The sequence below is a fragment of the Canis lupus genome, chromosome 21, assembly GCF_011100685.1.
Source record: "Canis lupus familiaris isolate Mischka breed German Shepherd chromosome 21, alternate assembly UU_Cfam_GSD_1.0, whole genome shotgun sequence".
NCBI lineage: Eukaryota > Metazoa > Chordata > Mammalia > Carnivora > Canidae > Canis > Canis lupus.
The window spans coordinates 40,916,300-40,939,300 of NC_049242.1; the positions used below are offsets into that span (position 1 = coordinate 40,916,300).

At 54.0% G+C, this 23,001-nt stretch overlaps 2 protein-coding genes across 2 annotated transcripts in view; both read left to right on the forward strand.

Annotated features, from left to right (window-relative positions):
• The first annotated feature begins 5,145 nt into the window (after nt 1-5,145).
• MYOD1 (myogenic differentiation 1) lies at nt 5,146-7,050 on the forward strand. Its single transcript, XM_038568190.1, has 3 exons — nt 5,146-5,994; nt 6,473-6,551; nt 6,800-7,050. Exons 1-3 carry the CDS (start codon nt 5,365-5,367, stop codon nt 7,048-7,050), a joined length of 960 nt encoding a protein of 319 aa, XP_038424118.1. The 5' UTR covers nt 5,146-5,364.
• Nucleotides 7,051-21,208: 14,158 nt separating this feature from the next.
• KCNC1 (potassium voltage-gated channel subfamily C member 1) overlaps nt 21,209-23,001 on the forward strand; it is a 41,191-nt gene continuing 39,398 nt past the window's right edge. Inside the window, 1 exon segment of the mRNA NM_001003113.1 lies at nt 21,209-21,778. Within this exon segment, the coding sequence (NP_001003113.1) occupies nt 21,209-21,778 (570 nt within the window).

A 23,001-nucleotide genomic window follows, 5' to 3' on the forward strand; every position in this document is an offset into this window, starting at 1 on the left:
CCTAGGGATCTCTCCCTTCCCACCTGCTGCCAAAGGAGCTCCTCTTTGTGGAGACCAGAGAACCAAGGGCGAGGGTGAGGTGTGCACTTGCCCACCGGTCTGCTCAGCCCTGAGTTGGAGAGAGGGGTGCTGGGGGATGCCCCCTGCCATAGGGCCCTTGGCCCATCACCACTGGCTTCTCCCAGAACAAGTCCAGCACGTGCGTCCCCAAGGGCACCCTTCACTAGACTCGACACCTAAAAGAGTTTGGACTCTTTCCGCTTCCAAATTTGTCCTTTCCCCCTCCCTGGCCCCAACCCAGTGCTAGGGCTGAAAAAGGGCACCAGTTCCTAGGGCAGATCCATCGCTCTCTGCTCTTTCAACAGCAGATGGAATGGTGGTGTTGGCAAACTGCTCCCCAAAGATGTGGTGTCACAAGGACAGTGACCCCAGTCAGGCCTGGGTCCCAGCCTGGAAGGTCTGTAACAGCCACTGAGTCCGGTGATTCCCAAACTCTTCAAGCAGCAGGAGCCTCGTAACAAATTCAATCCTCCCTGGAAGTCTAATAGAAAAGGGGCAGTGTGCCACCAGGCTGTGTGCGCTTCCTAATTACTGCAGAAGGTGAAGCAACAAATCAAGTTTAAAACTGTTAGAGCAGTTGGGATTTCTTTTTTTATTTTTAAAGATTTTTGTTTATTTATTCATGAGAGACACAGAGAGAGAGGCAGAGACACAGGCAGAGAGGCAGGCTCCATGCAGGGAGCCCGATGTGGGACTCCATCCAGGGACTCCAGGATCACGCCCTGGGCCGAAGGCAGGCGCTCAACCGCTGAGCCACCCAGGAGTCCAGACAGTTTAGATTTCCAAGCCACAAGTGATACTACATTAAGTGTTTGGTAAGTTTGAACATACAACATGTACCTATCATAAAGGCACCTTGATGGTGATGCCACAGTGGTTTTTATGAATGCAAAACACAAAAAGCAAAGTTGTAATCTTTTAAGTCTTAGTATTAAATTTATCTCTATGGTTGTTTGTTCGCTTGCCTGCGTAGGCTTGGGGAAAAATTTAGATTTGCATAGATAAGCAATCTGAGGAGCTCACCTGGAAATCTTAGGGTACACTATAATCAGATGGTTTGACTCACTAATTGATTCATCCAACAAATGTTTATTGGGAACTTACTGTGTGCCAGGTATTCTGCTTCTGACACTGGCACATGTAGGAAGAAATATGTGTTTCAATCTAATCACTAATATTACAATTATTTGCATTTCTCATTGTGAGTGTATAAGACAAATGGAAAGACTCAAGCTTCTAGTTAAGTGCCAAATCTATAGTACACTATAGATAGAAGATAATGTCCCAGGCCATGTGTAATTGTTCAATAGATAGGCCCTGAGTCTTGCCCAGGAAGAACAAGTGTGACCCAGCCTGTATATTTATTCATGTACATGACTGTCTAGCTTAGAAGAAATACAACAATCCTCATTAATGACATATTTCAAGAAATTCAAATATATGCATAGAGATTTAAAGGGTAGGAGGCCACCCTGTCATTCACTCCACATTTATCAAGTTCCTACTATGTGACAGCCACTGGGATGGTTTCTGGAGATGCCACAGTGAACAAAATGTTTTTGCCTTCCTGGGGCTACGTCCATCAATGAGCGAATTAAGAAGATAATCACACAGTGGTCGTGTGAAGAGGGAAGCTACCTTAGAGAAGATGGTCAGAGACATCCCCAGGAAGCCACATTTGAGCTGAGACCCGATATAAGAAAAGCAGCAATCATGGGAGGAGCCGGGGAGGTGCTCTAAGCAGCAAGTGCCAAGGCTCTGAGGCCAGATCCTGCTCTCAGTGTGGAAAGACAGCAAAGGAGCTCAGACTAGGATGGAGTGATCAAAAAAGATGGTGGCTCCAGATGAAATCAGAGAGATGGCTTGTGCGGGACCTTGCAGACCTAGAGATTTCATTCTAAATGCAGAAGCTCTTAGAGAGTTATTTTTTTCTCTTTTTTATTTTTTAATTTAAATTCAATTAGCCAACATACAGTACATTATTAGTCTCAGATGTAGCGTTCAGCGATTTATCAGTTGTGTGTAACACCCAGTGCTCACCACATCATGTTTTCCGGAGTTTAAAGCAGAAAAGGGAGATCATCTCATCCACATGTTAAAGGATTACTCAGGCCGCTGCACAGAGGACAGGTTATGCTGTGGCAAGAGTGGAAGTGAGGAGAGCAGCCAGGGAGCCATGGTGGTCTTCCTGGCCATCCAGGCCGGCAGAGTGGCAGCTTAGTCCAGGATAAAGACACTGGGGACAGGGAGACTCCAGTGTCTCAGTGGACAGGGCTCCCCGCTGCCCAGACCTCTCCCCTGGGACCCCACCCTCATAAAGCCCCCACTTACCTGACGTCTCCAGCTGGATGTTGAACACTCATCTCAAATTTTGCCCCAACTTGAACTCTTGATCTGCAATCTGCAAACCGGCTGTTCCCCAACTCCATTCTTCCCCAGGGTCACCCTCAGTTCCTCTCTTGTCTCCCTGCCTCATGAATAAATCTTGCTGGCTCCATCTTCAAAATATATTTGAAATTTAACTACTTTTCACCACGTCCACTGCTGGGACCCAGACCTAAACCACCGTCACCGGTCACTTGGATAACTACAATAGCCTCCTAATGGCCTTCCTGCGTCTGCCTTTGCCCTCCATGACCAGTAGGCTCCTGTTAAAATGTAAGTCAAATGATAACATTCTTCTCTTCCACTCAGCCCTCCAGCGACTTCAAATCCTTCATCCCACTCTGACCCCATCTCCTACCGGTCTCCCACTTGCTCATCCTGCTGCAGACGCACCAGCCTCCCTACTGTGCTTTAAATACAGTGCTGCCTCAGGACCTTTGCACATGCCTTTCCTTCTGACTCTAGATATCTGCTTCTCCTCTCCCTTCATTCTGCTCTCTGCTCAAATGCAATCAGCTCAGAGAGACCTTCCAGACCACTCCGTATAGAGAAATAATCTTCGTCACTCTTTTCCCTTGCTTTATTTTTCTTCAAAAAACTTAAAACTTTACATATTTGACATTACATATTTCTGGCTTATTTGTTTATCATCTGTCTCCCTACAAGGTAAACATCACAAGAGCAGAGTCTTGGTTTTATTCACTGTCGTATCCCCCAACACCTAGACCAATACCTGGCACACAATGGATGCTCCGTAAAATGTACTGAATGAATATATGAAAGTGGTGTTATAGAGTGAAGGGAGGTGAGCACTTCAGGAAGGGGACCTTCAGCACTACTGTAAGTGGCAGGGAAGTGAAGGCAGGACTCCAGAAGAGTCTGCTAGGTTTGGTAGGAAGGGAGGGCTTCTCAGGGTCCAGGGAGCCAGTTAGGACAGCTTCCAGAAGTTAGTGGGAAAGGCATAACGATTATTCTTGCTCATATCTGTAGGGGCTGGGAGGAGAGACCCATGCAGGGGTATCTGTCCAAGGGAGACCTCTAGCCAGAGTGCTGATAGGAAGACATGGACTAGAGATTCAAGAAGAGGCTAAGGGGCGTTCTGGGGGTGGGGTACCCCAGGGTGTGGCAAGAAGCCAGAGATTCCAAGAGGTGGTTGCCTCCTCCTTCTATTCCCAGTCTTTCCAGTGGGCTCGTTGGGAAGAAATGGAGCTAACACTTCTGTACACTACGTGGGCCATTTTCAGGGCTCAGCACCCCAGCCAACAGCTGGGAAGCCCGCAGGGAGCACACACTCCTGTCTGTGCCAGCGACAGAAGCAAGCCTTCTCCAGAATACAGCCTTGCACCTCCGACTGAGGACCTCCACATCTTTTGGTGTCTTTAGATTCTCACCACCACCACAATCGCTCCAAGAAATCGCTCTTATTATCTCCAAATTTACAAACTGGGGAAACGGGAGGCTTGGAAGGCGATGTGACTTCCGCAAAAATCACACAGGAAAACTGTGGGATCCAGATTCGGACTTAGGTCATTGGTCTGCAAGCTCTACTCTCAAAGATTCCACTCTGATGTGGGGTTCCCAGGCTGAGTCCCGACGCTCCAGGCCTTTGCGCAGTGAACTTCGCTGGTGCAGCGCTGCACGCAACAAGGAGGCAAAACCGGAGCAGACAGTTTTCTTCCCAGTTGAAGACACATCTCCACCCAGCCCCGCACTGGACACTCCGCTGCGGAAACACACAGGTCGAGCTGGGCAGGAGTGCACTTCCCTGCCTCCAGCCTGGGGCAGGACCTGGGCTTGGCGAGATTGGCGCCAAGGGTCAGCAGCCATCCTCCTCTTCTGCACCATGCGGCTCTGTTCCTAGGCGGGCGGGCGGGGAAGGTGGGCTGGGCCCTCCGCCCTCTGAGCGACTCCCCAGGTGGGAACTGGCCGAGGACCGGCCGCCGCATCCAGTTTATCTCAGGTTCGCCCCCCCCTTTTTTTTATTTATGATAGTCACACACACACACAGAGAGAGAGGCAGAGACACAGGCAGAGGGAGAAGCAGGCTCCATGCACCGGGAGCCCGACGTGGGATTCGATCCCGGGTCTACAGGATCCCGCCCTGGGCCAAAGGCAGGCGCCAAACCGCTGCGCCACCCAGGGATTCCGGTTCGCCCCCAGGACTCTATGTCTCGCCGCAGGTTTCTCTGCTTCTGCCTCTAGCTTTCTGCTCGGTCTCTATCTCTTGGCCGTATCTCTCACTGTCTCACTATCTCCGCTCTGAGTGTGTCTCTGCCCCACTGCCACGGGTCTCTCTCCAAATCCCTCGCGATCTGTTCTACTCATCCCCTGCACCTGGGTCCCCCACAAATCCTAGGACAGAGGGAAGCCCAAAGTCAGCTTGGAGCTGGGCGCGCGCGGCCAACATTTTCCGAGGGCGCCGGACGCGGACGGCGCGGGGAGGTTTGGAGCGAGCGCGCCCGCGAGCCGAGTGCAGCCGCGTGGGGCTGCCAGCCTCTGCCTCGCTCCCAGCCCGGGGAGGGGCGGGAGCGCGCGCGCGGGGGTCGAGGGCTAGGGGGCTGGCCAGTCTCCTGCCCCAGCGGCCACCCTGGGGATCCCAAGCTCCTCCCCACCCCGTTTCTATTGGCCTCGGGCGCCCCCGCCCCCAGCCGCCCGCTCCCGCTCTGGGGCCCTTTAGCTACTACGGGATAAATAGCCCCGGGCGCCTGGCGTGAGGCTAGGGGTGGGGAAGCCCCGGGGCGCTGCAGCCGCTTTCCTCACCGGCGCATCAGGCCCGACAGGACCCGGCGGAGGGGGGGAAAGTCGGGTGTCCATTCAGACGACCCCGTACTTTACCATCGCACGGCCAGGGCTGCGGAGAGGCAGAAAGTTTGGGGCAACCCCTGGCGAAGCCGGGACTGCGCCACCCCCTGCCGGGATATGGAGCTGCTGTCGCCGCCGCTCCGCGACGTAGACTTGAGCGGCCCCGACGGCTCCCTCTGCAACTTCGCCTCGGCGGATGATTTCTACGATGACCCGTGTTTCGACTCCCCCGACCTGCGTTTCTTCGAGGACCTGGACCCGCGCCTCGTGCACGTGGGCGCGCTCCTGAAGCCCGAGGAGCACTCGCACTTCCCTGCGGCCGTGCACCCTGCGCCAGGCGCGCGCGAGGACGAGCATGTGCGCGCTCCCAGCGGGCACCACCAGGCCGGCCGCTGTCTGCTGTGGGCCTGCAAAGCGTGCAAGCGCAAGACCACCAACGCCGACCGCCGCAAGGCCGCCACCATGCGCGAGCGGCGCCGCCTGAGCAAAGTCAACGAGGCTTTCGAGACGCTCAAGCGCTGCACGTCCAGCAACCCGAACCAGCGGCTGCCCAAGGTGGAGATCCTGCGCAACGCGATTCGCTACATCGAAGGTCTGCAGGCGCTGCTGCGCGACCAGGACGCCGCGCCCCCTGGTGCCGCCGCTGCCTTCTACGCGCCTGGCCCGCTGCCCCCAGGCCGTGGCGGCGAACACTACAGCGGCGACTCCGACGCGTCCAGCCCGCGCTCCAACTGCTCCGACGGCATGGTAAGGCCAGGACCCCGAGCTAGAGAAGTGAGGGCAGCTCTTGCTGTATCTGGGACGCGTTGCACAAGGCGGGGAGTTGGCCCTCCAGAGGGAGGTTTGGGCCGGGAACCTTCTGGGGAGTGGACCCTGGTGTCCTGAGCAGCCGTCACCGGGGTGGCCTGATGCTCTGGGGGCGCACGGGACAAATGCGATCCACCCGGCCGGGGGCGCTGTTAGAGCTCTGCTGCAGCGACCTGGAGTTGTGCTTTTCTGCACTCATCCCTATTTACAAAATAGACTTATGCTCCTAGGCGACTGTCCACGCGCTGGTTGGCCCGGGAGATTGCAGACAATCTCCGTCCGCCCCTGTCCCCCAGCCAGGGCCCAGATCTCGTGGCGGAGACATGGGGAGTTGGGGCAGGTGGTTACAGAGAGTGATGCTCTGGCCCCCCGCGGTCCCCGAGCCTGACTCGGTCGCCCTTGCCCTTGCCGTTTGCAGATGGACTACAGCGGCCCCCCGAGCGGTGCCCGGCGGCGGAACTGCTACGATGGCACCTACTACAGCGAGGCGCCCAGCGGTGCGTATTTGCGCCTCCTTCCCACGTTACCCGCTTTGAGCTGCCACGGCTTCCCTCTATCTGGACCTCCCCCTCCCCCTAATCCCGGAGACGGTACAGGGAATGAAATACTAAGCGTGCAGCCCACTCCCTTTTCGCTCCGTGCTCTCCCTGGGTCCTCAGGTTCCCGTCTGCCCCCAAGCACTGAGCCCGGAGGCGGGAGGCCTGTCCGCGGCTCAGCCGCCACTAACCCACCCCTCCCCGCGCAGAACCCAGGCCCGGGAAGAGTGCTGCGGTGTCGAGCCTCGACTGCCTGTCCAGCATCGTGGAGCGCATCTCCACCGAGAGCCCCACGGCGCCCGCGCTCCTGCTGGCCGAGGCGCCGCCGGAGTCGTCTCCCGGACCGCAGGAGGCCGCCGCCCAGAGCGACGCGGAGCGCGGCGCCCCCACCCCTTCCCCGGACGCCGCCCCGCAGTGCCCAGCGGGCGCAAACCCCAACCCCATCTACCAGGTGCTCTGAGGGGGTGGGCGGCCGCATGGGAGGCCTCCGCTGCCCACGCGCCCGAGGGACGGCGCCCCCCGCGCCCCAAAGATTGAGCTTAAACGCCAGCCCCACTCCCAACCGCGCTTTAAAAGCGACCCCTCCCGAGTTGGGAGCGGAGGGAGAACTGTTTGTGTGTTTCCACTCCCGCGCTCCACAGTAAGGACACAGTCCTTTTTTTCCACGCAACACCCTTCCCTGAGACTCGCTGCGATGGCCTTTAGGGGTCCCTCCTTGGGCCAGAGCTGACTCTTGAGGGGCCAGACCCTTCCCCTTCTTGCGCGGGGTGGGACCCGCGCAGACCTAAGCCCCGCCTCCGGGCGCCGGGGGAGCCTAAGGGGGCGTGGCCACTTCTCCCCGAGCCCCGCTACTTTGTAGCCTAAGGGGGCGTGGCCTCTTCTCCCCGAGCCCCGCTACTTTGTAGCCTAAGGGGGCGTGGCCTCTCGCTCCCCAGCACCGGCGACTTTGCTCTGCCCCGGCGCTGCGCGAGGTGCGCTCGTGTAACACTAACCACTCCACCCTCTCCCCCAGTTCAGGACCACTTTTTGTAATACTTTTGTAATCTATTCCTGTAAATAAGAGTTGCTTTGCCAGAGCAGGAGCCCCTAGGGCTGTATTTATCTCTGAGGCATGGTGTGCGGTGCGACAGGGACTTTGTACGTTTATACGGCAGGTGGGCGAGCCGCAGGCGCTCGCTCAGGTGTTCGAAATAAAGACGCTAATTTATACCGCGGTGGCTCCGACTCTCCCTGGGGGGGGGGGGGGGCAAGATTTTGACTGGGAGGAAACCCCGCAAATTTGGGCCAGCTGTACCGCAGCGACCCCTGTAGGCGGAAGGCGGATTGCAAGAGAGGAGCCTGGGGCGGGGCTAGGAAGGGAGGGGGTGAGTTTGGCTCCGAAGCGTGGGGGAGGTTCCTTTGACCCGTCACCACACGCAGGGCAGTCAGGGTGTATTTAAGAGTGATTTAAGTAGTAGGGAGAAAAATGATCCATGCCTGCCCCACTCGCCAGAGATTCTGATTTAATCTATCTGCCCCTGATATCCGGGCCAGGTATTGGTATTTTTCGAGAGCTCCCCCAGCGATTCTAAAATGCGTGCAAGGTTGAGAATCATGCCCCTACATACTGAGTGAAGCCAGGTGTGGTGTCCAGAAGGTTCACTGGATATTTGTAGCTCAAGGTGCCACTCGGAAGCCTCATGGGTACAGAGAATGCGATAAGGTGCTCATAGCATTATAAGGAAAAACTAAGTGAGTGTGAAGGGGCGAAGTAAGCTGCGTGGCACTTACGGGCTCCAAGTGATAGGAGTAATCTTAAGGGGACAGGATAGAAGGCCAGACAGGCACAGATGTCTCTCCTCAGCCAGTAACCCAGCTGTTAGAGCATCCTGGCCCTGACAGGGCAGTGCAGACTTGCATCTGTGAGCAAAGGAGGGGCCATTGATTTAGCCAGGGTGCTGGAGAGGGCTTCCTGGAAGAGGTGCCATTTGACCTGTGTCTTGAGAAATAAGAAAAGACAATAGACAATGCCCACAGACCCATGCTCATGTGCACACACATGTGTGGCTGGGAAGGGGACCCCTGGAAGGATTGTCTGGTAAAAATTCTTCCCCATTGATATGCCACTGCAAGCCCACCCCCAAACATACATATGTTTGTGTCCAGGACCTCAATGACTCCTACATCTCACCCTTACAGACCCTTTTTTTCCCCCTGAAAACCTTCAGGCCCACTTTCAAATGCTCTGCTCACCAGGTGGGATGACCCTGAGGATTGCAGGCAAGATGTGTTGGCAACAAGAAGGACCTCTGCTCTCTGCTCTGAGGAGAGCCTCTGCTGTCCCCAACACTGGGTGCTGAAGATACTGTTACTAATAATCCTCAGCTTTTTTTCTGGCTGCTTCCCCAGATGCACCTTGGGGTTCTTTGCACTCCTTTGAGACCCTTTGACACATTTATGAATTCACTGATTCAACAGTTGCCAGGTCCTATGCTGGCTGAAAACAGAGACCAGTGGACAGTTCCTGACCTTGGGAAACTCAGATGTTTGGGGAGATTGAATCTCTTAGCAGCTGATTACATCACAATTAAGTGCTCTAAAGGGGGTGTATGTGGTAGAGGAGCACAGTAGGAATAGAAGGTATAGACAGGTAGGTAATCTCTAGTAGGAATCTTGAAGGATTTGGAAACAAAACGAAGCCAACGAAGAGTACTCCAAGCTAAGGAAACAGCAAGTGCAAAGGCCCTGAAGTGACAGAAAGTAAACTGTGCTTTCATGGAACCAAAGGTGCTCACAAGGAGAGGCCAGAGGTGAGATGGGGAAAAGGCCGAGGCAGGACCCCAATGGACCTCATTTGAACTTTATCCTGAGGGCAATAGGAAGCCATAGAGGAGTCTAATCAATGGAAGGGTGCAAATCTGTATTTAGAAAAGCCTGGAAAAATGGATAGGAGGGAACAAGATTTGAGACAGGAAGACTTGTCAGGAGGCCATGAGGGCTTCCCCAGGGGAGACATGACATGGCCTGTACTGGGGCTGTGACTGGGATGCGAGGGAAAGCACACAAGTGGAGACATTTGTGCCAGATAAAGTGTAGGTGTTGATGGTATAGTGGAGAACCTCGAGGGCACAGTCCTTACCCTCACACAGCTTAAAATCCCCTGGGGAAATAGCCATTAGACAAAGAAACAAGTGAATAAATGGTGAGAAATACTACAAGGCAAGGCAAAGGGTGCAAGGAGGTATGATAAAGGGGTATAAGAAGGTGCAGAAAGGAAGATGTAGCATTCCTGCACTGAGGGAACCAACTGCATGTATGAAGGCGGCCCAGGAGCTAGTGTGCAATTGGAAAAATGTGTCTCTTCTTCCCTGAGGACACTGCTCTGCACCGGGATTCATAGTTAGGCAAGCAGAGAGCAGGCTGGATTTCAGCACCCACGGCCTTTCTTAGCCAGGTGTATTTGTTCAGTGAGCAACATGCATAACTGTTTATAGAGCCTTGTGTACAGACACCCTAAGAGTGTGAGGGGAAAGGGGGAGCCAAGACTGACTCAGGCTTTTGTTTGGTTCAGAATGAATTCCCAGAGAAGAACCCTCATTGGACTAGCTTAGGTCATGAGCCAGGACTTGAACCCAGGCAGAGAGGCAGCAGAGACTGCACCCTTAGCTGCCTCACCCTGTATCTCTTCACAGGAAGTCAGGAGGGAGGGGAGCAGCTAGAGATTGGATCACTCCATGGATGATGGGGATTGAGATCCCCTCCTACCCATCTCTAACTTCAGTCCTCTGGATTTGGGGGTGGGAGGAGCATCTAGCTGAGGCTAACTCCATTTGCAGTGTAGACGAAACGGCACTTGTTTGGGGGGCCATTTTTACCTGGGCTGGATCTGAGGGAACACTGGGCCCATACCCACACGTGTGCTCATACGACAGCACTCATGGACCCAGAGCATACCACCAGAGGCTGATGGACCTTGAAGGCAACAGGGTTTAAGCTTAGGTCCCTTGCATGAGCCCCTTGTAAGGCCCCGGTCCAATCTCCTTCTTAATTTGCCAAGGAAAATTATTTTAGCCAATTAGTTATGACCATTGTCCCTTTCTACTCTGACTTCTCCCTTCTGGTGGGTGGCATGGTGGGGTCCAATCTAAAGGTATACATTCTGTTTGGATTTGGTGGAATATGTTTTAGACAAACAGAAAATAGAAGCAATAATAATGAACACTGAAATAAATCCAAATGATCTGACATTGAGAACACAATTGAAGAAAAAAAAAGAGAACACAATTGTATCCAAAATATTTTTAGATCATGCCAAAAAGCAGTTTATTGAAAGAAAGAGGTAACTTTTGTATGGAATTATTAGACTCTTGTATTGTTTGAGAATCCAATCAGTAAAAAGTAAATTATATGAACACATCGGAAAGAGATTTTAAATCTTATGCTGATCTAACACAAAACACTAACATCAACAGAGTAAAATTCATAATATGCCATTATCACAAGACCTTGACATCAACTGATCCTTGAATGAATGTCATCAACTTTAAAAAATTTAAAAATAGTCACCACAGAAGAAAACTCAAAATACCTTGAACTCTTACAGCCCACAAACGAAAGAAACTTGATGGGGTTTTCCCCAAATTTGACACTAACCCTAAAATTGGGCATGACATTTCCAGTACAGTGGTGAGCCTGAAAAAAGCTTCCCTAAATAATTTTTTAGATTATTTATTTATTTATTTATTTATTTATTTATTTATTTATTTATTCATGAGCGACACAGAGGGAGAGGCAGAGACACAGGCAGAAGGAGGAACAGGTTCCCTGCGGGGAGCCTGATGCAGGACTTGATCCCAGGACCCCGGGATCATGACCTGAGCCAGCCAGGAGCCCCACTTCCCTAAATTACAAATGATACCAAACAAGTCTTGATCACCACGTTGAAGGGAAGACTAAACTATTTGAATGGTCTCTCAATTCTCTGTATAGAAAATGATATAAAACTATTGTTACATGAAGAAGGAAGCAATGAAAGAATATGCAGCTTGATGTTGGTAGAAAGGAGTGGGCAAGACAGAACAAAGGTAAGAAAAAAAGAGAGTGAGGAGGGAGGCAGAAGGCTGAAGAGACGAGGAGGAAGATGAAGACAAAAATGAGGATGGTCCTGGGGATCCCTGAGTGGCTCAGTGGTTTAGCGCCTGCCTTCGGCCCAGGACATGGTCCTTGGGTCCCGGGATCCACTCCCACGTCAGGCTCCCTGCATGGAGCCTGCTTCTGTCTCTGCCTCTCTCTCTGTGTGTCTCTCATGAATAAATCAACAAAATCTTAAAAAAAAAAAAATGAGGATGGTGCTGGGGATCCCTAGGTGGCTCGGCGGTTTAGTGCCTGCCTTCGGTCCAGGGCGTGATCCTGGAGACCCAGGATGGAGTCCCACATCGGGCTCCCTGCATGGAGCCTGCTTCTCCCTCTGCCTGCGTCCCTGCCTCTCTCTCTCTCTCTCTCTCTCATGAATAAATCAACAAAATCTTTTTTAAAAATGAGGATGGTGCTAATGATGAAGAACAAGTTGGTTCTAGCTCAGTGTTTTCTAATCTATAAAACTCACTGCTAATCAAGGGAAACACATGAAAATGTGAGGCTATATAATATTAATGTTTCTATTATACAGGGTCATTTTCATAGAGTTAACCTTTTTTTAGACATTTAACAGCAAGTTTTAACTCAGGCAGAACCTTCCCAGTAGCAGGGTAACTGAGTCCTGGAGGGTGCCAATGACTACATAATTCCCGGGATCCAAGCCTGGCTGTGCCACTGACCAGCTCTGACACCTTGGGAATGTGACTTAACCCAACCGGATCCGGGCTTTCTCTCTGTGTCATTGGATTAGTGAATTTAAAAGGTATGTATCAATTCTGAAATTCTTTAGTATTTTACTTAAAGCATTTCAGAGAAAGAAAAAGACAATGAAGTAGAACTTTTACAGATAAGAAAACTGAGACCGTGCCAAACTGAGATTTTTCTCAGTGTAAGCAAATTATTTGTAACCTGGTTTACAGATCCTACTTTACTTTTCCCAACTTTTTATTGAGATGTAATTCACGCACCATGATATTCAGCCTTTGAAAGTGTTGAATTCGGTGGTTTGTACTATATTCACAATGTTGTGCAACATTACCATTACTATCTGATCCAGAACATTTCCATTACTCCCCAGAGAATCTCTTATCCAATTGCAGTCACTGCTCCCCTCCTCTCCCAACCCCGTGGCAACCACGAATTATTTTCTATCTCTCCGGATGTGTCTATTCTGAACATTTCATGAGTGGAGTCACACACCGTGTGGCCTTTTGTGTATGACTTCTTTCCCTGATATTTTCAAGATTCATCCATGTTGTAGCATATACCAAGACTTCATTCCTTTGTAGAGCTGAATAATATTGCATTGTATGGATACATCTTATTTTGTTTGCCCATTCATCAGTTGATAGATATCTGGATTGTTTCCATTTTTAGCTATTATGAATAATGCTGTTATGAACATTCAAGTACACATTTTTGTGTAAACATATGCTTTTAATTCTCTTGGGTGTATATACCTAAAAATGAAATTGCTGGGTATATCATAACTCTGTTTAAATTTTTGAGGAACTGCCAACGTCTTCCCTAAAGCAGCTGCACCATTTTACATTCCCATCAGCAATGTATCAGGATTCCAATTTCTCTACATCATCGACAACGCTATTACTGTTTGTCTTTTTATTCTAGCCATCCTAGTGGGTGTAAAGTGGTATCTCATTGTGGTTTTGATTTGCATTTCCCTAATGACTAATGATGTTGAGTATCTTTTCATGTGCCTATTGGCCATTTGTATTTCTTCTTTGGGGGGAAATGTCTATTCAAATCCTCTATCTTTTTTTTTAAAGATTTTATTTATTTATTTATTTATTTATTTATTTATTTATTTATTATGAGAGTCAGAGAGAGAGAGAGAGAGAGAGATAGGCAGAGGGAGAGGAAAAGCAGGCTCCATGTAGGGAGCCTGAAGTGAGACTTGATCCCGGGTCTCCAAGATCACGCCCTGGGCTGAAGGTGGTGCTAAACTGCTGAGCCACGGGGACTGCCCTCCTCTGTCCATCCTAAAATTAGGTTATTTGTCTTTTTATTGTTGAGTTTTGAAAGTTCTCTAAGTATTCTAGATACTAGACTCTTATCAGATATGTGATTTGCAGATATTTTCTCTCATTCTACAGGTTGTCTTTACACATTCCTGATAGTGTCTTTTAAAGCACAATTTTTTTTTGATGGAGTCCAATTTATCTATATTTTTCTTTTGTGGCTTGTGTTTTGGGCATTATATCTAAAAACCATAACCTAGCCCAAGTAAGAATATGATAGTTTTAGCTCCTACATTTAGATATTTCATCCATTTTTAGTTGATTTTTCTATTTGGTGTAAAGAAGTGGTCCAACTTCATACTCTTCCATGTAGACATCCAGTTGTACCAGCACCTTTTATTGAAAGGGCTATTCTTTCTCCCATTCCCCCACTGAATTTTCTTGGCATCCTTGTCACAAATTAAGTAACTATAAATGTATGGATTTATTTCTGGGCTCTCAGTTCTATTCCACTGATCTACATGTCTATCCTTATGCCAATTACTACTCAGTGCTGATGACTGCAGCTTTGTAGTACATTTTGAAATGAGGAAGGCTGAGTCCTCCAACCTTGTTCTTCTTCAAAATTGTTATGGCTATTCTGGGTCCCCTGCATTTCACGAATGTATCTTTAAGTAGCCCTGTCTCGGTGGTATTTTAAGTAGCCACAAATCTTGTCTGGTATAATATGGGAGCTGTAAGTTGTCAAGGAAATTTAAAGCAGGTTCTTGAGTATTGGTGCACAGAAAAAATAGTTATATGGGACGATGGTTATATTTTCACTGTAAGTCATCTTTGATGCAGTTTTTAAATAAAAATTTTACTGATTTATTTGACAGAGAGAACACAAATGGAGGGAGCAGCAGGCAGAGGGAGAGGGAGAAGCAGGCTCCCTGCTGAGCAGAGATCCCAACGTAGGGGCTCGATCCCAGACCCTGAGATCATGACACTTAACCAGCTGAGCCACTCAGGCACCCCTATGGTTTTAATAAAACAAATGTGGTGTTGTTAACTGAACATCCTTCTGTAATTGCAGAAAAAAGTTGCAGTTGTTTTTGTTGGCATCCAAGTAAATATAACTTATTTGAAAGTCATATGTTGGGGGGATCCCTGGGTGGCTCAAGGGTTTAGCGCCTGCCTTCGGCCCAGGGCATGATCTTGGAGTCCTGGGATCGGGTCCCAGATCAGGCTCCTTGCATAGAGCCTGCTTCTCCCTCCGCTTGTCTGTCTGTCTCTCTCTCGAATAAATAAATAAAATCATTAAAAAGAAGTTTTATGTTGGTGTGTGAGGCAGTTAATAAAAATACTAAGCAATTTTTTCCTGGATTTTCTAAGGTTTGTAGTATTTGTCAGCTTTCTAAAATTTACATTTGGTCCTGATTTCTAAGTCTGAATATATATCCACTTTTGTGCCCAACTTTCTGTTTTTTCAAAAGTGTAACCCCAAAATATCTAAACATCAGACCTCACAAAACCGGGAGCCACCACTACACGTGCCAACCAAGCGTACCTGCAGCCTGACACACACACAGGTGTCCACCGGGAGAACCCACAAGACTCCTAGCATAGGCATCGCAGGCCTTTGGGATAGCCACACACCTCCAAGCTGCTTCCAGAAGCAGAATTCAGTGGTTTCCGCCCAGTCCTGCCGGGAACACTCCTACAGAAGTGCCTGCCCCCACCTGCCCTCCCTACAAGTCAGCATCTCTGACTTCCACGTGCATCCTTCACCACAGCGTTCAGCATTTCCCACCTTCCCACCTCACTTAACCAGCAGGAGAAGTGTCGAGGCCCCATCTTCCCCAAAGCCAAGCCTCGGGAGGACTGACATTCTGCCCCCTGAGACCACAGTGACACCGAGGGACTGAAGGACATTGCTGAGGACTGGCAGGAGCCTGTGAGAGAGATACAGAGTCAGAGTAGGTCACAGAGGGCTTGAGGGGGATGGATAGTCTGAGGGAAGGGGGGAAAGGGAAGGAGAAAAAGTTAAATGAGAGGCACTATCTCATTTAACCTTAACAAAATGTTATTTCCTTTATACAGATGAGGAAGCAGAAGCCTAGTGAGGAAAAGTGAATAGCTCACAGTCGCCAATAAGCAGCAAATGAGATTTGTAACCAAATATGTCTAGATGTATGCAACCAGGGGAAATTTTACCCCTCAAAGGACTTTTGGCAGTGTCTGTAGACCTTCTTGATTGTCAGGACTGGGGAAGGGGCTCTAGTGACATCTAGTTGGTAGAGGCCAAGGATGCTGCTAAATACTCTACAATGCACAGCAGAGCCCCCCACAACAAAGGATTATCTGGTCCAAAAGGTCAGCAGTGTCCAGGGTGAGAAACCCTGGTCTAGCACTTCCGCTGGGCACTCTTTACCTTGGCTCCTTTCTGGATTTCTGGCCTGATAGATCTGGCTCCACTCCCTGGGGGTGGGGGTGGGGGTCTCAGGAAGGAAGAGCAGTACACCCTACCCCATCCCCAGAGGTACCAGAGTCAGTGCTCAAGCTACAGACCCAAGAGCAATGGCCACCAATTTCCCACTATGGCACTTCTAATTTCAGTCTCCCCTGTCCATCAGAAGGAGGAGTTCTGGTCAGGGTAGAGGATCCCAATTGGTGTCATTGCTTGTGGTGGGTCACCCCCAAAACCTGCTGTTTGCGCCCGGTAAGGTTAGCTTCCGGATGTGGCCACAAGATGGCACCCCAACCCACTGGGAATGGTAAGGCTCTGGGCCGGGGAGAGCAGCATAGAGGATGTGCCAAGCTGGACAAAGGCCCAGGGGCTGGACTTGGGCCAGTTCCAGAGCCTAGCAGGACCAGATCTAATGCTTACAAGTGCCAAGTGTGAGAACATAGGCCAAACTTGGCTTCAGGACTCCCTTCACCTTTTTCTAGTCCACTCTTAGCCCCAGCTCCTCCTGGAGCCATTCTCACCGGAGCTTCCTGGAGCCTGGCACATACCCTCCCCTCCAGCCAGAACAAGAGAAATCCCAGAGCTGAGGCGTTAAGGATCTAGGGCTTGTTATTATTCATATCCAACAATAAAGAAGCTGAGGCATAGAGAAGTTGAATAACTTGCCCAAGGTCATCGCTAAGTCAATGATGGAGCTGGGATTTGAACACAGACAGCCTGGCCCTTGAGTCTATACCCTTGACCTCTGAACAACACCAGCCCACTGGTAGTTCATTGCCTCCTCTTCTCACCAGCCATGGATCCCAATGACCCTCTGGCCTGGGACCAAAAGCCTTCCTCTGAAAGGGAGGAGACAGATGGCTACAAATAAGGGGTGGTGCTGCTCAAGTGGAAAGGGGTGAGGGTCTTGGATGAGCTGAGGGTATGGTCGTGGGTGAGACTCTAAGGCTCAGGCAGCAATTCCTCCTCCCACTCCCATTTCTCTGGGGCTTTTTTTCTTTCTTTCTGTGTTGCCCTCTCAGTTTTTCTGGGTTTTCTGCAAATGCCAGCCTTTTACAGTGTGAAAAGGAAGTGAGAGAAGGGACTTTTATGTTCCTGCTTGGTGGGGGCACATTCTTCGGGGCCTGGGCTGGGAGTTGCCATCAAGGATCAAGGTGAGGATCCTAAAGTGGGACAGTGTGGGGACCTCAGAGACAGTTCCCCTGTCACCTGGGCAGCTCCTCTCTCTGAGCCTTCTCCACTTGCCATGTCAGGGACTTTAGGGTGTGGTGGATACTCTTTCACATTTCCCCTCACTCCAACCCTCGCCTGCCTCTTTTTTTTCTAGTACATCCTTTAGGACGAGGCCTGACCAGGGCTCCTAATCACTAACCTTCCCCCCTGCTAGCAGCCTCTCTCTATCTCTCCACCTCTCCATCTATTCACCACATGGGGCACCCTTCAGCTTCCCATTGTGGCTCATCATGGGGTAGTGGCCCGAGTGGGCTCTGCACTGACTCCCTGAGCGATCCTGGGTATGGCCCTCCCTCTGACACAGCCTTGGTTCAGGGCTCCAATCTCTCATGGCCTCTGACACTGGGATGCTAGGATCCTAGGCCCTCTCTTAGGGCCTTTCTCAGATCATCTAGCCCTTACTGAGGAGCCACTGTGTTCTGGGCACTGTGGAAGAAAGCAATCAAGAAGCCGCCCTGGAGGAGCTGATAGTCCATTCTGGGGAATGAGATGAGTGAAGAAAGAGTGAAGGTGGGGGAGTGATACTCTGATTCCAATGTGGTCCTTCCTGCGGGAGAAGGAAGAGGGGGAGTGCTGGGTCCCCATGGCTATGGCTAGTGGAAACACAGAAGGCTTTCTGAGAGAGAAGAGGGGTTGGGAAGGAAGAGAACGTTTGGAGAGGCCCCTTTCTGGTCTCTCCCCAACTCGATCTATCCCAGCCAAGTGTGTGTGTGTGTGTGTGTGTGTGTGTGCGTGCACGTACACATGTGTTCATCTCTCTGTGTCCATCTTTTTCTCTTCCTTCTGGAGGTCCCCATTTCTCTGTTTGGTCACCTCCTTGGATTGGAGCAGAGCTCTCTGAGAGCCTGCGTCCTGGGGAGTCTGAATTTTGGTGAGGCTGAACTGTACCAGGTCAGGTCTCATGGTTAGGGGATGGGGATCACACTGGTCATGGTGAGACACTCCAAGGACTCTCGTGCCTGCATGCCTCTGAGATTGAAGAGGAAACACTTTCTGTTTAGATCAGTCTCTGGAGGAGGAGGTGCCATCTGGGCCCCAAACTCCAGCCCTCTCTTTGCCTCTGTTTCTCTGTCCCTCTTTCTCCCCTAACGCTGCCTCTTTCTGTTTCTGCCCTTGCCCTTCTCCCATTGCTCATGTCTTGCTCTGCCCTTTGCCCTCTCCAGCCTTCTGCACTCCTCCAAAGCTTTCCCTACTACACACAGATTTCCCCCGGCTGGGATTTCCCTGGCCGAGTGAGGAGAGAGATGTCTAAGGCACAGCTTTGTCCCCAGGCTCACGGCTGTGTCTGCAGGTCAGCGTAGAGGGACAGCTGTCTGCACAGTGAGCAAGTGCCGACAGGTAAATAAGAGCCTCCTGTCTTCTTAATTAAATCGCCCTTTGCCCAGGCAGCCTTGTGTTCGATTGGGCTGGGCCGGGATCAATAAGCCTCTTTCCTGGTGCAGCCAACAGTGGAGCTGGGCCTGACCTCCCCAGCCCTGCTCAGGCCCACCTGCCCACTTCCCCAAAAGCCTAGAAGGCCCTCGAGGGCAAGGTCTCTTGTGCGCTTGTGCCTGGGACAGAGTGTGGAAAAGGAAGGAACAAAAGAGTGATTTGGTAAACTGAGGCACTGGCAGCAAACATGGGCCAGGAAGGCTCGGAGGCAGGCCCAAACTGTAACCCTCACCCCCGAGACCAAACTGAAAAGCTGTGGGAATCACAGCGGGAGCTGCTCCCGTCCAGCTCCCAGGCTCAGCATCAGCTTGCCGCCCAGGGCAGCTGAAGTCCCATGGGGCGGTGGGAGGATGTCAGTGGTCAGGGCCAGCAGGGGCAATCGCTTCTCTGACCTCGAAGGGCAGGATACCCTTTGCATACGGGATCCCCCATGTGGGGATCCAGAGCTAGTGTAGGAGGATCCTTGGGCTGGGATCCGTATGGCAGGGCCTGTGGCCCTCCGGGGAGACTAGGTCAGCCTGGAGTTATGGGGGGCCCAAGGTGAGTAAAGGGTCGAAAGGCGTTCCCAGGGTCCAGGATTATTGGCTTGTTGGGAGGGCTTAGAGGACAGCGTGTGTGTTTGGAGGATGCGATTTTGGGGCCCATTCTTAGAGGGACCTGTGACGGGACCAAGGGGGCTCCAGGTTCTGCGGGAAAGGCCGGCATCAAAGGTTGCTTGGAGCCGCCAGTACCGGTCCAGGTCGGGGTGTCCCCGATGGCGGCGGGGGCGTCTCACTGCACTAGAGGGTCCCACAGTCCCGGGTTTGGAAGGAAGGGACGGGTGCCCACGCCCTTCTCACCTCCGGCTGACGGGGGGGGGGGGGGGGGGCGCAGGCCTGGACGTCGCCCGGAGCCCCCCCCCCCGCCCATCGAGAGGCGCTGCCCCGGGGCGGGGCGTCGGCGGGTCCCCCCGGCCGCAGGAGCCTGGCGGGGCGGGCGCCCCCGGCGCGGGGGTTGAGGGAGGCCGGCTCCGCGCGGGGCGGGGAGGGGGGCGCGGAATCGGGGCGTTTTAGGACCCAGCGCGGCGCCTCCCTCCGGGGGCGAGTGCGGCTGCGCGCGCCGTGTGCCCGTGTCCGGAGAGCGGCGGGCTGGACGCGGACCGCGCGAGCGAGCGGGGAGCCAGCGAGCCCAGCAGCAGCCCGGGCGGCAGCAGCGTCGCGGCGGCGGCGGCCGCTCCGCGCCTCCCTCCCGGCCTCGCCGGCCTCGCCGCGCCGCGCCCGGACCCGCCACCCCCGCCTCCCGGGCGCCGCCGCCGCCGCCGCCGCAGCCCCCTCGCTGGGACCGGCACCTTCCGCCGCCTGTCCGAAGCGGGGCGCGGGGCGCGGGGCGCGGAGGCACCGGAGCCAGTGCCCACCGGCCTCGCGGACCGAACCAGCCCGGAGAGCGCGCGCCCGGCCCCGCGCAGCCCGCGCAGCCCGCGCAGCCCCGCCGCAGCCCGGGAGCTGTCCCTTCAGCACCGCCGGAGCCCGAGCGCAGCGCCGCCGAACCCCAGCTCCGGGCGGAGCGCACCGAGCGCAGCGCCCCGCGGCCGCCGCAGCGAGCAGCGCCCCGGCGCCCCTGCCCGGGGGGCCCGCCATCTCCTCCAGGAGGCGGGGAGAAGGAGCGAGGAGGGCGGGCGGGCGGGCGGGCGGGCAGGCGCGCCCGCCGCCGGGGGGAGCAGGCAGCCAGGCAAGGAGAGAGGGAGGGGGCCGGAGCCCGGAGCCGCAGCCCGGCCACGCAGGGAGGAAGGCAGCGGTCGTCCATCTCCCCGGCGCCCTGGCCCCGAGCGCGCTGCGGCGACCACCGCACGGCGGAGCGCGAATTTCCCGGCCCCCTCCCCTCCCCTCCCCCTTCCGGGGGCTGAGCTCTCGGTCCGGCCTTTGGAGCAGCTGACCTCCCCCCTCCCCAACACCCGCCAAAAAAAAAAAAAAAAAAAGAAAGAAAGAAAGAAAGAAAAAGCTTTGTGTCCATTGCTCCATTTTCCCGCTGAGATGGGGACGGGAGCCCGGCCCCCCAACCCTCTTTTCCCTCCTCCCGGGGCTCGCCGCTGAGCGCCGGCCCTCTCCCTCCCTCCCTTCGTCCCTCCCTCCCTGTCCTCCTCCCTCCTCTCCTCCTCCTCCGCCTCCTCCGCAGCCGGACCGGCTCCCTCCCCACACCTGGCGCCCAGAGACCCCCGGGATCCCGCGCACGCTGCCCCGGACCGGCACCCGACCGAAAGCGCCCCGAGGGGCTCGGGTCGCTCCCGGGGCGGCCGGAGCCGCCATCCTCTGTGCCCCCCGACGGCTGGGGGGAGGGGGGAGGAGGCCCCGCGCCCCCCTCCCCGGCGCCAACTCCCCCTGGCGGCCGCTCCCATGGGTGTCGCTGGGCCGCGCCATGCCTAAGGGGGCGCCGCGATGGGCCAAGGGGACGAGAGCGAGCGCATCGTGATCAACGTGGGCGGCACGCGCCACCAGACGTACCGCTCGACGCTGCGCACGCTGCCCGGCACGCGGCTGGCCTGGCTGGCGGAGCCCGACGCCCACAGCCACTTCGACTATGACCCGCGCGCCGACGAGTTCTTCTTCGACCGCCACCCCGGCGTCTTCGCGCACATCCTGAACTACTACCGCACCGGCAAGCTGCACTGCCCGGCCGACGTGTGCGGGCCGCTCTACGAGGAGGAGCTGGCCTTCTGGGGCATCGACGAGACCGACGTGGAGCCCTGCTGCTGGATGACCTACCGCCAGCACCGCGACGCCGAGGAGGCGCTCGACAGCTTCGGGGGCGCGCCCCTAGACAACAGCGCCGACGACGCGGACGCCGACGGGCCCGGGGACTCGGGCGACGGGGAGGACGAGCTGGAGATGACCAAGCGCCTGGCGCTCAGCGACTCCCCGGACGGCCGGCCCGGCGGCTTCTGGCGCCGCTGGCAGCCGCGCATCTGGGCGCTCTTCGAGGACCCCTACTCCTCCCGCTACGCGCGGGTAAGTGCCCCCCCCTCCCGGTCCACCAGAGGAGCGGGGCGGGGAAGGCAGGGGCCTCTGCCTCCCCGGGGCGGGGGTGGATTCGAGAACCGGCGCCTGGGGAGTCAGAACTGAAAGGGGTGTGTGCGCGCGCGCATAGGAGAACCTGAATAGGACGGGGGGGGGGGGGGGGGGTAAGAGAGCGGTTGCTCTTCCAGGGTAGACTGGTTTTGTAGGTACCTAGGGTCTGCGTCTGTATTTTCCAAATGTAATACATATGAGTGAGTACAAATGGGTGTGTGTGTGTATGAGAAGCGCGTGCACATTTATGTAAGTAAGCTGGCGTGTGTTTGGGTGGCTAAAGTGTTAGTGGGGATGAGTGAACGCGTGCGTGTATGTTGGAGAGTGCAGGAGTGCCTGCATGCCTGCATATTTGTGCCTTTGCGGATGCACACGGCGAAGGTGTGAACTGGCCCTTAGATTCTGGTGTGGGGAGGCAAGCTGGGAGCTCTTCCTCCCTCCAGGGTGAAAAGGTATCCGGAGGCAGCCAGGGCCTGCAGAGGAGGGCTTGAGGCCTGGTCTGCTGCTTGGGACACACCAGCCCTCCCCAGGGAGCATCCTCAGGCTGTTGTGAAGGGATGGTCAAGGGGGAATCTTTATGGCTAATTAATAGCTTGGTAGTTGGTGTGGGCCCCGGGCTGTAGGGAGGGTGATGCGGCCCCTCTGAGACCTGCTCCCGGGAACACAGCCTGTCCTTCCTCGTCAAAAGGGAGAGGGTTTTGGAGGGGACCGCTGGGCTTATGCCTATGCTTCTTCTGGGACCTGTCAGGGGCAGAGTGGGGGGGTCTTAAGGGGGAACCTGAAAGAAGGTGTGTCAGAGGTGGGTGTGTCTCGACCTGCCACTCCCCTTTAGAGAGAGCAGCTTGATGCCGAGTAGAAGGGCACCCTGCTGCTGACCTTGGCTTCTCCGAGGAGGCTTCTTTGGATTCCTTTCTTCATCTGTAAAATGGGAGAGGGGGGGTCTGGTGAAATCTAAGAGTCTTTGCTGCTTAACTGAGTCCAAATGGGAGACGCTGGTAGCAGCCACCCACCCTGGAGGAGATCCTCCTTCCATTCACTGGGCTCTGTGAGATCTGAATGGAACCTTAAGCATGAGGGGGAGAGTCAGAATTGGGAATTTAAAACAGAGCCACCCGCCCCCCAGCCCCCAGCAGGCAAATCACTGCCCTTTGTTACTGCTCCAC

Excerpts from the sequence above, each read along its gene's own strand:
- MYOD1 (XM_038568190.1), top strand. The coding sequence starts at position 5,365 with ATGGAGCTGCTGTCGCCGCCGCTCCGCGACGTAGACTTGAGCGGCCCC. Across the intron at positions 5,995-6,472 it reads CCAACTGCTCCGACGGCATG|ATGGACTACAGCGGCCCCCC; the intron begins GTAAGGCCAGGA and ends TGCCGTTTGCAG. Across the intron at positions 6,552-6,799 it reads CTACAGCGAGGCGCCCAGCG|AACCCAGGCCCGGGAAGAGT; the intron begins GTGCGTATTTGC and ends CTCCCCGCGCAG.